The sequence below is a fragment of the Limulus polyphemus genome, unplaced genomic scaffold (genome assembly GCF_000517525.1).
Source record: "Limulus polyphemus unplaced genomic scaffold, Limulus_polyphemus-2.1.2 Scaffold1781, whole genome shotgun sequence".
NCBI classification, from domain to species: Eukaryota; Metazoa; Arthropoda; class Merostomata; order Xiphosura; family Limulidae; genus Limulus; species Limulus polyphemus.
The window spans coordinates 176,541-190,007 of NW_013667391.1; the positions used below are offsets into that span (position 1 = coordinate 176,541).

A 13,467-nucleotide genomic window follows, 5' to 3' on the forward strand; every position below is an offset into this window, starting at 1 on the left:
AAGCAAAAACATGTTGTATGTCCTCTTTAACACCTTCCACATTTGCATACGTTTTCCCATTAAGATGGTGTTTCAGCGAAAAAGATGGTAATCTGATGGTGCCATATCTGGATAACATGGTGGATGGGGGAGAACTTCCTAACCAAACTCCATAATCTTGTATTGCGTCAAACGTGCCACATGTGGACGTGCATTGTCGTGGAGAAGAAGAACACCTTTCCGATTGACGAGTGAAGGGCGTTTCTAATAAAGGGCTTGATTTAAACATTCCAGTTGCTGACTATAGATCTCTGCATTGACAATTCGCTGTGTATTGAGGAGTTCGAAATGAGTTACTCCTTTGATATCCCACCAAATGCAAAGCTTCACTTTCTGCGGATGGAGTCCAGGCTTTGGGGTCGAAAGAGTTTTTTTTTTTTGTCTAGGACTGAGCCATTGTTTTTGGCGTTTAATATTCGCATAGAGAATCCATTTTTTATCATCGGTGACAATTCTGTCCAAAAATGGTTCACGCGCATCACACGCCAGAAGAGATGAAGCAACGTTCACACGTTGGAAACGATGATCATCGGAGAGTTCGTGAGGCACCCAAACACCTTTTTTATTGAGTTTTCTCATATTACTTAGATGTTTACGTATTGTTTCATGAGAGACATGCAATTTCAGGGCCATTTCACGAATGTGTTGCCTTGGATTAGACTCAACAAGCGTCTTCAGGGCATCAATATAAATTCCAACATGTCGATCATCACAGTTTTTAAGGCTAAAGTCATCTGAACGAAATTTGCTGAACCATCGTTGACAATTACGAACATTCAAAACATCTTTTAAATTCTTTGTGGCTACAAAGGCGTTGTTTCCCTTCTTGTATTCAAACAGCATAACATGCCGAATGTGTGTCTCGTCGTGTGCCATCACTATAAGGGATTAGAGGATACTAAACTTTACACATTGTATAGGCTACACTAACGTGACAGTTAGGCAGTTCATTTAACTATTATACGTGATGTACGTTTTATGGGGGTTGGTTAATGAAATTGTTCCAAGACGCGGCGTTAATTTCTTGACGACCTAATAGTTGCCTATTGTAACAAGCTTCCAGGACGGGCGGCGAGGTTATGCTTAGATTACATATCATTTCCATTGTACGTCAGATTCCAAGATCATGCTTAACCTGAACAAAGGCATAAAAGTCTGTCGGAACAACAACAGTGACTTGATAGGTACATTGTTAAATTGGATTGCTGTTATCTTAGTTTCTTCAGTTATCTTTCTAATGAAAATAGCCGCTGATTTTGATTTGTGGCTGAAAGTTTTCGAGCTTTTCGCTTGTGAAAGTTTAATAGCTTAAACGCTACCAAGAGATTCCCAACTTCATCACAATGGCTCTTTTGACCGTATGGTTCTTTTACGTAACCACAGCTTCTTACTTAGGTGCCGACAGCATTCAATGCTTTGGCTTGGGTGCAGTTGGGGAGTCTGTTACTGCCCTAAATGCTCTGATGTGCGAGGTTTTCCTTTTCCATGGAGAACATGGAAGCTGTGTTCTTCAAAATGTTATGCCCCTTGGCTATACATGTTTAACAGCATGACTATATAAACACCCTTCTTCAAAAAAGAGCTATGTCATGTCCTTCCAACATCCAGTCATAAGTGTAACCATGGTTAAATTACACTGTAGAATACTTTGTAATTCGCAATGAATTTGTATACGGAAATTGTTCTTATAAAGTGACTGTATTTTAGAGTTAAACATTTCAAGTGTTTTTAGGTCTAAGGTTTGAAAGAAGCTTTCGATTTCGTTTTCTAACCACAGGAAATAGACTTGGCAATATCTTCCATCCATATGTCTTATGATAGGACCTTCTACGTCGATTACACCATACCCATTGCAAAAGACGGTCATGGAGCTATGATAGAAACTCCTAACAAACAGGTAAAAAGTTTATGAACATGTCTGGACTAGACTCTTAATTCAGGTCTAGGAAACACAGAAACACATATAAAGAAAAACAACTTGTGCACATCATAGAATTAACGATATGTGTAGTGAACACAGACAGACGTGCACGATTTAGACTTAAGAGAAAAATATAGTGTAAACAGACATACGAAAAGTAAATTTAAAAAACAAGGACAATGAATAAATAGATCTCATAGATCTCACAGGACTGCACGGTGAACACAGAAATCATGCACGATGTAGATATAATAAACAGTTTACACAGTTTGCACAATCTAATAGTGATGTGTACTGTAAAAACGGGTACTGTATAAAAGTGAGAACAAAGAATAGTCTGTTATGAACACAAATGGATTACTTAAATTGTAAAGGATAATGTTCGCAACAAGTAAACTCTAAATAATTGTTCTTATTCAGTTTGTTCATGCTATACACACTATTTCAGTTTGCCGCGTAAGACTGACAAGTTTCTTGAGTTGAAATAGAGTTTATTTCATTTAGACTTACTATAATATTGAAATGTAAGGTCAATTAATAAAGATAACAGTAACGAATTTTTTCTAGTTGTACTGCTACCCCATAAGTCTTGGACACTAGGGTGGTAAAATAATTGTTTCTCCTCAGACAGACCAGTAAAATACAAGAAATAAAAAAAAATATGTTTAATTAGATGTAGGGATGACTGGTGCAAAAAGAACAGAAACAAGAAAGAGATGCTAATATTATATTCTGTATAAATACACCCTTCACTCCACGACCATCCCTATATTGTGCTTTCACAATGAAGGGAGGGTTGGAGACGTAGCTAGTTCATTGTTCATCTTAGGTTTTAGGTTACGAATTAGAAGTGCTTCCTCGTGGACGCTAAGAAAAAAGGAAGCACTCCAAATTCGTAACCTACAACCTAAGCTGAACAATCAACTAGCTACGTCACTGCATCTCAAACTATGATCAACTCATCGTGCCTGAGATTAGCACTGTATATTTGTGTGTGATTTAGCTGAAGAGCTTGCTTCGTTTTTAAGTTACAGTATGAGGAGAAGAAAAAGAATCAGAATACATAAGAAGAACAAATGGGCGAATTTCAACCTCCGTTTTGTCGCTACGGACAAAGGTTGACCGAACTTTACGAGTAGTCTTGTGTATGAATGGTCAAGCCGTTCTCACAGGCTATGTACTGGCTGCCATTTTTTTTTCTGTGTCATCCCTACATAAATAAAAGATGTTAACAGTAATTTTGGGATTTTTTACCCACAACTAGTAATCGAGGCCACTGAACCACACATTCCCGGGAGAGAGATGTCATTGTTTGTTATGCAAAGCAGGTTGAGTAATTTTTGGTAATAAAATTAGAGAAAAACAACAACTTTACTCTCCAGATAACAATCAAAACTTTTATTTCAGCCAATAGTTCGCCCTTGCGGCTTCATTAAGGCTAGTAGTGCAAATGAGTAATTTCTGGTAACACACTTTTGTTTTTATAGTAACAATCAACGATGAGAGTTCAAGAAATACTTAATGTGCACTTTAAAAGTACTGTGTAGACAGAGCAATTTAGATACGTTGGTGTATACTAAGTTCATATTTTAACTTGAGTATCGTTATTTAGATTATTTTCTGTACTAAACTATGCATTTCTATAGCAGCCAAATTTTTGACCCACGTATAAAATGTTAAAGTCTACGAAATCTCTATTTGAAAGAAAAAAAAAGTTAAATTATTGTAGAAACACAGGTTGCCTTAGAAGTTGAAAATTAGTTTTCAAACGAAGACTATCTTCTCCATGAAATGAATCGGGCGCGGCCTTGTAGTTTGAGTACTCGAACTGTGAACCGGAGGGTTCAAGGCTCGCGTCCCGTTACCGTATAACCTCACCTCACATTTTGAGGCCGAAGGTGCAGAATAAGAGTGATGGCACAAGCACACTATTTGTTAGAAGAGTAGCCCGAGAGTAGGCGGTAGGAGCTGTTGAATAGCTGCTTTCCACCTAGTCTTACCAGTTCAAAATTAGGGACAGCTCTGCATAGATAGTCCTTTGCATAGCTGTGCATTATGCATTACGCGAAAATTCTAAAAAACAAACCTCATAAAATCAGTAATGGAATATATCGGGAAACAGGAGGCTTCTGGTTCAAAAGTGTATACTGTTTTATTTTATTAGTTTATTTTATTTTTTTGTACATTTAATGGGTGAAGTAGGAAAACAGTTTCGTCGAATAAATGACATGGTATGTTCCACTTACAAATAATATCATGCAACTATTAATACACGCGATCTCTGACTCAACGGCAGAAAATACGACTATCGTGGTACAGTACGTGGCTGTGTAGGGCATGATATAGGGATAATTTTGCTGTGCTGTTTTCTTTGATCAGAGCAGTCGTCAAGGTGTTTCTATCTACCAAATGAAAATGTTGTGATTCTTTGAAGTGTAACATTTTTTACAATTTTACTTATAAATATTGTAATACATAAACACCTCTACAGTTTCTTAGTTGTTTCCCGGTGGGTCAGTGGTAAGTTTACGGAGTTAAAACGCAAAATATCCGGGGTTCGATACTCTTGGTAGACACAGCAGATAGCTCAGTGTGGCTTTGCGCTAAAACAAATACACAAACGCACACTTTCCCAATCATACTTTTCGACGTTTTATAGACTGTTTTCTCAAACGCGTTAGTAACAGTTTCGGGGTCTAAAGACAGAATATATTTACTTCATCGCCCCATCATCGTTTTCGCTTTGGAATGCTGTCACTAAGCTGAAATATTTGTTTTCTGTACATACATGTATATATATATATATACATATAAAATATGATGTTGCTCATCAGTATTGAGATTTCAAAAACAAAGAACTGACTTCAAGATATTGTTTACTGCCTCCCACATTAAGAGCTTGACAGTAAAATAATGTCATGTAACTAATTCACATATTGATGTTGACAGTCAATTTCTCGTTGAGCAGAGCTCTAGCAGTATGTATACTTCTGCTGTACGTTTGCAACGAAACGTTTTTATCGTGATGATTGTTTCACGTATTCTCAGGTGCAACGAGCTAATTTAGGGAAAGAATGACACCCATAAATAACAGGAGGAGAGGCAGAAAAGTACCACTAAGTTTGAAGAAAGAGACCAAACACAGTGTAAAATAGAGAGCAGAGTAATTGACAGTACTGTTTTTAAAATGGAGAGGGCTTTCGGTGTTAGAAATAGATCTGACCAAAATCTGAGGACATTCTGAATAAGACTGAAAGAGTATAACAACAATGTATAGAAAATATAACAGCACAATCTCTCCCAGCGTGCTTGCACTACACACCTTACTAGTCATTCCATAAGTAAAAATAGTGAAAACATCCTTCAGGTATCATTAAAAACCGCTATACAGCTGATGTCGATAGAGAAACTACACAATGTAATAAACAATGCAGCTTTACAGTAACCTTTTCTGTGAAAAATATTTAAATGGTACAAAAGGAAAATGATCTACGACAATTAGTAACTAGAACACTAGCAAGTTAGTTACCTACCATAACCAGTTTTCTATCGTTAAAACCTGTGTGTAAGACACTATCAAATTAGTTACCTACCATAACCAGTTCTATATCGTTAAAAACTGTAAGTAGAACACTAGCAAGTTAGTTACATACCATAACCAGTTCTCGCTAGTGTTCTACTTACAGGTTTTAACGATACCAGTTACATACCATAACCAGTTCTTTATCGTTAAAACCTGTAAGTAGAACACTAGCAAGTTAGTTACATACCATAACCAGTTCTCTATCGTTAAAACCTGTACACACGCACGTACCATTTGCGAAAAATTTCGAAAATAAATTCCAGATGAACGTAGAATGTTCACCATCTTATCTTATGGTTCGAGTTTTGTTGAGGAACGATGGAGGAAGGAGACACATCCACTCATTAACGTGAAATACTTAGATATTAAGCACGTGTAATAAATATAATCAAATCGTATACAACTAATTTAAGTTCAACCATTGGGTAAAACAGAGATGTGAAACATAAAATATTAAGCATGAGTAGTTAATATCATCAAAATGTATATAATTAATTTTAAGAAGTACCATTTGTCAATAATGTCTCATTTTCGTAATATGTTAATATTACTTATAAATCAATACTGCTATTATAATTGTATATCAGTTCTAACACTTAACATAAATTTCGAGAGCTCCGCCATATAAACAGATGTTTTCTGAACTTGTTATAGAGAATTCTATCATTTGTTTGATTTGGTGTGTTAATTAATATAGATATACACTATTTGTTTACCATTTTTACTCTTTTTCTCTTTCACTGCGAAGAATTCTGGTAATAAATTCAATCTGGCTTTACCTTTTGAAAGTAATGTGTTTTTCGTGATGACTGTTACCACAACACTAATGGCTGTTGTTTTAACGCTGACGTCTAAGGCTCCCTCTGAATTTCTACTGGCTGTAAAAAACAAGGAGTTAAGATCCTTCTTTCAGAACCTAAAATACTCTGTTTTTGATTGTTATGGATATTTGTTATTACAAGGTAAGTCCAAATAATACTTTTTTCTTTTAAAAATGTTTAAAAGTGACAAGTTTGACAAACCAACTTTGTATTTAAAAATTACAATGTTCTAAATAATTGAAAATTTTGTATAAGCGAGAACCGAATCTGTGATTTTGTTTCTTTTGAAATATTTTATCCAAATCTAATAATAAACCTTCTATAGCTTATTTGTTTAAAGCAGCGCAGATTTGTTCTCAAATCACAAGTTCGAATCTTACCAGACCTTGTTTTTTTATCATATCAAAAAGCAATCCTGACACCACAGCATGGTGTACATTTTTTAAATATTTCATTATTTGAGTTAACAATTAATAAGCAACATTAACTTCCGACCTGAGCAAGCTATTCACTTTGAGTAAAACTAAAGATAAATCTGTTTATGAGTATAATATAACTCGTTAGATATATATTTCCTACGTTTTGCTTATAAATATCAGAATGTATTGTTTCACCATAGATATACTTGCTGTTAACTGTATTTGAGGTAGCTTCAATATCCAGTCAGTGGCCTTTATACTTTTTTTTTAAGGAGGTGGTACCATCTGCATATTTCAAGATTTTCAGCTTAAGTCAAGTGATCTTAATCCATTTCAATTTGCCTTTTAGCGCTTCAGTTGTAAGCTGTCCACCTTATAAATTCTACAAATTAAATAACATCCAGATCATTGTCTGACACTCTACAAGATCATAAACTATTCCACAACCGTCATGTTATAATCTGACCATTGCTCCTTGACCTCTAAAAGATTGCGAATGAACTTGATTGAATGAGTTGAGAAACCCATTAACTGCAATATTTCGTGTGTTGAATTATTTCATAAAATTGAAATTATTCACATAGTTGATGAAGCACGTACATAATGGCTGGTTGAATTTTTTTGCACTTTGAATCACATTCCTAGTTATGAAAAATTGTCTTTCAACTGTAAAATCATTCTTTTTCTGGCGATATTTCTTTTGTTTTTAATGACCTACTGTTCGTTATTATCTTTAAGAGAATTCTATTAACGAGACTAATCAATGAAATAGTTCTGTAGAGGTACATATATCGCATCATGTTGAGTAGTTTTATCTTTTTTTGACTGTTACAACAACGTGTTTTAGAGAATTGACCACTAAAATTGGATAAATTACTCGTTTTCTATACAAAATACATAGGGGTATCTATGCAGTAGTAATTGTTTTGGATTAATGCAATGTTATTTTGTTTAATTCTGTGTGTGCAAGACTCGTGTAATACTAGGGACCATGTAACCAACAAAGTAATAGAACAAATAATTATTTTAAAAATGTGTTTATATAGCTGATAGGGCTCATACGGATCCCCACCATAATTGTAGGAGTAATCTGCTGTAATTTTTCAAAAAATTTATACATAATTTTGGATAAATCTCAAAATATTATAAAAGTAATGTTCACATTTTATTTAAAATAGCTACAGTTGATCTCTGAATGGTTTATTTGCAGATTCTTTATAATAATTACATTTTTTACAGAAAATATAGGCATAAAATAATATTTTTTTAAGTTGTTTTACATGTTCACGGTACCCCAATCGGTATTATCAGCCAATAACAAGAGGAAACCAAAATACTGATATGTAACAAAAATCCAATTGCCTGATATATCATTTTGGTGTATTCACATTACATTTAATATATATACAAGTGTATATATATATATATATATATTAATAGAAATGTTATATCTATATTTATTTATATATATTTCTTAAGGTAATGAGAGTAAACCTATTCGATTCGGCAACAGAATCGCCCTCTGGTGGATATGGGTATTCAGTTTAATCATGTTCCTCAGTTTTTCCACCAAGTCTACGTCTCTGAAGGCTGTGACGTCGTATCACCAACCCTTCGAGACATTCGAAGAACTTTTGGACAATAATGATTATACGATGACACTAGTTAAATATGGTTTCATGCACAAAACAATGTGGGTACGTTATAAAATTTGTTTTAGATTTCAAAAAAAGCTAGATTGAATATTTATGTGGTCTTTCCTTTAATTTAGCCTACATATTGTAGAGAATAAATCTTAAAATTGTCTTGGTAATTATGTTTATTGTATGTTTTTAATCGGAGATATATCAAAGTTTTAAACGGAAATAATACTATTGTTTGTCGTTTATCACCAACGGTTACAGAAACCAGCGCTCAATGTAATTCTTAAGACTTTTCGTTCATAATGGAGCTAGTACATCAGTTAAACCGTTTTTTTCTTTCTTTATTCTCTTCTCAAGGAAGGCAATCTGACCACAGCTGTTAAACTTCGGAAGAGAGAAAAAGATGGAAAAGTTAGATTTGTCTCATCATTTAATGAAGGGCTCAACGTAGTTCTCAATTCCAAAGAAAAGCACGTCTACTTTTCATCCACTTATACCGGAATACATAAAGTAAATAAAGACCCCGCCTTCAGAACCATCACTGTGATTGGACCTATGGTCAGAGAGGATGGCCACTTCGTCATGCCCAAGAATTCACCTTTTAGAAAAGAAATTGTTCGATGGTAGATGACGAATTTTTTTATCGGGAAAATAACCAGATTAACATGTTATTTTGTTAATATATTATAAGTAACGATTAGATATATAAAGTATTATACTACAGTGCAGCATAACCTTTAGTTGGTTGCTCTGTGTCCTCTAAAACTCAGTAATACAAGGTTCTGCTATTGCCCTGTCTGACTGATCTGTGAGTCGCGAAATAGGGTACAGTAAGTCAAAAATTCAAATTTAAGATAATTTAAGGCTATCCATTTTTGACGAAGTATTAGCATTTAAGATCATGTAATTTAGCGCATTTAATTAAATGCATAATAAATGCCTCTACAGCGAGAATTGATATACATAACACTTTACTCCAATATGAGCTCCGGTGGGACAGTGGTTAGTCTAAGGATTTACAACGCTCAACTCAAGGTTTCGATTCCCCTCCGTGGACACAGTAGATAGCCTGATGTGGCTTGCTATAAGAAAAACACACTCACTCCAATATTTTATTGTAACAAGATTTATTTATTATTTATATTCTGGTGTTGTGAATGTGTGTCAAAAGTTACGTTCGTTAGGTTAATCTGAAAAAAAATCAGTTTAAGGGAAAGAAAATAAACAAAAAAAAGACCTTCATCGTCTGGAAAGGGCAAAACGTTTTTTGTCTTGTATTGCTAAGGCATTACCCTTTTGTTTGTAATAAATACTCATGCTAAAGTAAAATTACGTAGAATAAAGTGCTGATATACTCTAAATTGTATTTATTATTCCTATCTAACCTAACTGCTACTTCCTCATACAGTTTACAGCTGATGAAGGAGGCGGGAGTTACAGCTAGACTCTGGTCAGAATTGATCCCACAAGGTCAACCAATCAAAGTGCAACAGCAGAAGAGTGAGCCAGTAAACATGAAGGAAGCAATACTACCATTTAGCATAATATCTGCCAGTCTCTTTCTGAGTTTTGGAACTCTCGTAGTTGAATTTGTGTTAGTTCGGTATAGAAAACCGTCGTCTCAGCCAACATAACCTTTCTTTCCATGTTAATTATACAGATAACACACAAATATAATTAAGTTTTAAATAATTAGTAGCACCGATTTTAACTAAAAAATTTACAATTTTATCTCTGTGTACATTTTACTAACTTACAACTTCGTTCTACTGTCTATAGTTAAATAAATGTAACTTTAGTTCTTACTTTAAAAATGTGTTAATGTAAGTATAATGTAACTGAAAGGTAAGAACAAAGCTATGTCAATTTCCTGGACACGTAATGCAAAAATACACAGTCACGTATACACTAAAATTGTGAGATAGCAATGTATTAATCATAAATAAAGATATCAAGCTTCTTTTGTTGAATGAGTTATTCAATCCAACTTTCTGCAGAAAATTAAGTATATATATACTACTAGTCTACTTTTATAATTTTAAATACTCCTCTTTTTCTACATAATGATTATTGTGTGTTGCACTTCAGCTCAATCTCTTACATTAGGCAATGTTAACATTTAAAGTTTTCAATCCTTAACCTCTAAACAAAAGCTTTATTAGAGATAGTGCGGCATTCAACACCACCACGGAGTCGTTTATAATAGAAGAATAAGCTGTGAGAAGTCTTCAAACTAGGTAATTAGCTAATTAATAGCTTCCTTAAAATATTTTCAACAGATCCAAGCAATCTTGAAACAATTCTATTAAGCTGACTCTTCATTAAGAGTAAACAGCAAATCAATTGTCAATGGAAAAATAAACTTAAAAAATAACACATTTCCAACAAAATAATAACAGATTTCCAAGTACTATAAACAAATGATGATAATTTTACCTTCTGGTAAAGACAATGATTACTTATGGAATTTTTGACTCTTCAACTAATGAGGATCATCTTTAAGAGTTATAAAGGGAAAAAGAAAAACTGAAAACATGGGTAAGAAGCCTGCGTATTCCTAATTATTATTAAAGTCATAAAATATTCCGTTTTAGAACGTTTTTCCATAATACACTAACAACAGGCGTTGTTTTACAACAATTTAAAATACTTGTAAAATGGACTATAACTAGAAAAGATTGTCTCTTGGAAACTAGGAATGTGGCCATACATAGTTATAACCAAGAATCTTGTATTATGAATAAGTACCTTTACATGCACAGTAACCTCAGTTCAGTAAGTACGTAGAAGCTGAAATTATTTCTTACATTATTTCATTACATGTTACAGCTTTTACAGAAAGGAATAATATTTTAAAACAGGTACGACGTTTCGATCACTGGTACGATCATTCTCAAATACACTTATACTTATAATCGGTAAGTAAACTCAAAATAAACAAAAGCAAAAAACCGTGGCAGGGATTTAGTTTTTAAAGGAAATAAACTTTCCCAAACTGGTGTGTCCAGGGATGTTAGCATACCCCTTCGCCCCGCTCGTGGTAATTTATTGGTTAGAATTATAATCGATTTAAAATTTAATTAGAGAGAACAAATGGGTATTGTTTTAAGGAAATTTTTACGTCATGAGATGAAGGAGAAATGTCCGGAAGGCTCGTGGCAGAGAGAAGAGCAAGGCTGATGGCATCGATGACGAGAAGAAGCAAGGCGACAAATGAAAGTATACAAAAAACCGTGGCAATGATTTAATTTTTAAAGGAAGTAAACCCAAAACGAAACTATTAACACTTACATTGTCAGAATAGACAACGCAGATCAGACAGCAATTGCCTCCCCACAAGCTAGAACTTAGTTCTTTTATGTACACTAGTTGAAGGTACCCATTAAGAAAGCAAAATTGGATCAAAGACGATGTTAAATAATGATTCCCTTTCTTCTTTGTTATTAAATCCCCAATGACCTCATTAAATGATGATTGCATACCCTGCTTTGTGGAAGGTAATAATTGACTTATTTAATTGATAAAGTACTTTTATCTTTAAATTAAAAGAAAAAGAAAGTCTATAAAAATGGAAATGTACTCTATTTCATTGTCATTTTATATCCCATTTTTGGCTCAAGTACCCCATCAGACAGTTTCCAGTTCCCATACCAAAATTTAATGTAATCTAGCCAGCTAGCTCTGGGTGATAGATGCTAACACACACATATACACATAACGAATCAGTTTCATTCTAAGATGAGTAAAAGCTGTGTCTTACTAACATGCTCAGCAACTGTTATTTTGAGAAATACACGATATATATTTTTTTAATTTTTTCCAATGTGGAAAAACGTTTTCGTTTTTAACTTATTACCATACACTAACCTTTAAAATAGAACTTGCAGATCTAAAAGCTTCAGTCGTGTCACAGACACCTAACTTCAAGAATATTTAATAGTTAAAGATGTTGCTGAAGTTCTCTGTTAACAATAATTCAGCCTTTATCGTAAAAATAATATATCTCACAAAGACAATTTCACCGAATTTCTCAAGTTCTTGTTAACAATAAAAACTAATTTCAAAAAAATGATATATATATACACACACACATACACTTACACAAACATATCACAATCACATTTTACTGACCTTCTCTGATAGTCCCAGATGCTGCTCTTCGAGTTTCTTATTAACAAAAAATTTAAAGCACTAGTTTATGCCACTGTTATTGCTGCTTGAGTTTGATAACATAGTTTAAATACTCATCACTTTAATAAGCACGAGTATTAATGCTCATATAATAACATATAATATATAATATATAACATATAATCAATAACATCAAATACACCATTTTTCTGAAGTTCAACAGTCACAAATGCTGCAGCCGTACAACAGTTACGAAGTTGTGAAATTTGGCAAGGAATGATACTAGGTCTAAGTCATATGTCTACTCCCCAACTACATAAGAAAACTGTTGTGGTGCTAATACTGGCAAAAGTAGTTCTACCCATTACTCATCCAGAAATCAGTTTCACCTGAGAATACCCCCATATCGTTTCTTCACGGATAAACATCAACTGGTAATGATTTTTTTTTCCACAAGGAGTCTAGTTTTAATGCAGACAATACTTTTGAAATTTTGCTTGAGAATACACCTCAAAAGGTCTTATTTTAAAAAATTTCCCGAAGAGTACCCCCATACTGACAATTTAACGAGGAGAACACCTCTGGCTGCGTTTCGCAACTTCTCCTCCAGTCTTCAGTGATCTCTTCAATCATTGTTGGTGCTCTTACCAGCTGCCCCCCAACCCCCGAATAAATTACTGGATCCACTTTTGAGCGTAGTTTGAAATTCCATAACTAGCGTTAGCTCTTAACTTGAAAAAAAAAATACATTTTTGTTTTTGTTTTAGATCAAATTCCAACACTTAATGTTTATCTCTAAGTAGATCTACTATCACTATTATTGCTATTTCTACCTGTTATTAGTATTTTGTTCATTATGATACATATTTTTTTGAAATATTTTGCTGCCTATGGTTTTATTTTAAAAGCT

General features: G+C 33.8%; 1 protein-coding gene across 2 annotated transcripts in view; it reads left to right on the forward strand.

The window, feature by feature from the left end:
• The window catches only part of LOC111087137 (glutamate receptor-like), a 60,017-nt gene extending 49,702 nt beyond the window's left edge, over nucleotides 1-10,315 (forward strand). For both annotated transcript variants that reach the window (XM_022392724.1, XM_022392725.1), the window contains 5 exons: nucleotides 1,817-1,936; nucleotides 6,292-6,505; nucleotides 8,263-8,480; nucleotides 8,784-9,049; nucleotides 9,835-10,315. In XM_022392724.1, the coding sequence (XP_022248432.1) occupies nucleotides 1,817-1,936; nucleotides 6,292-6,505; nucleotides 8,263-8,480; nucleotides 8,784-9,049; nucleotides 9,835-10,060 (1,044 nt within the window). In that variant the 3' untranslated portion in view covers nucleotides 10,061-10,315. The remainder of the gene's footprint in view (nucleotides 1-1,816; nucleotides 1,937-6,291; nucleotides 6,506-8,262; nucleotides 8,481-8,783; nucleotides 9,050-9,834) is intronic.
• The last annotated feature ends 3,152 nt before the right edge of the window (nucleotides 10,316-13,467 follow it).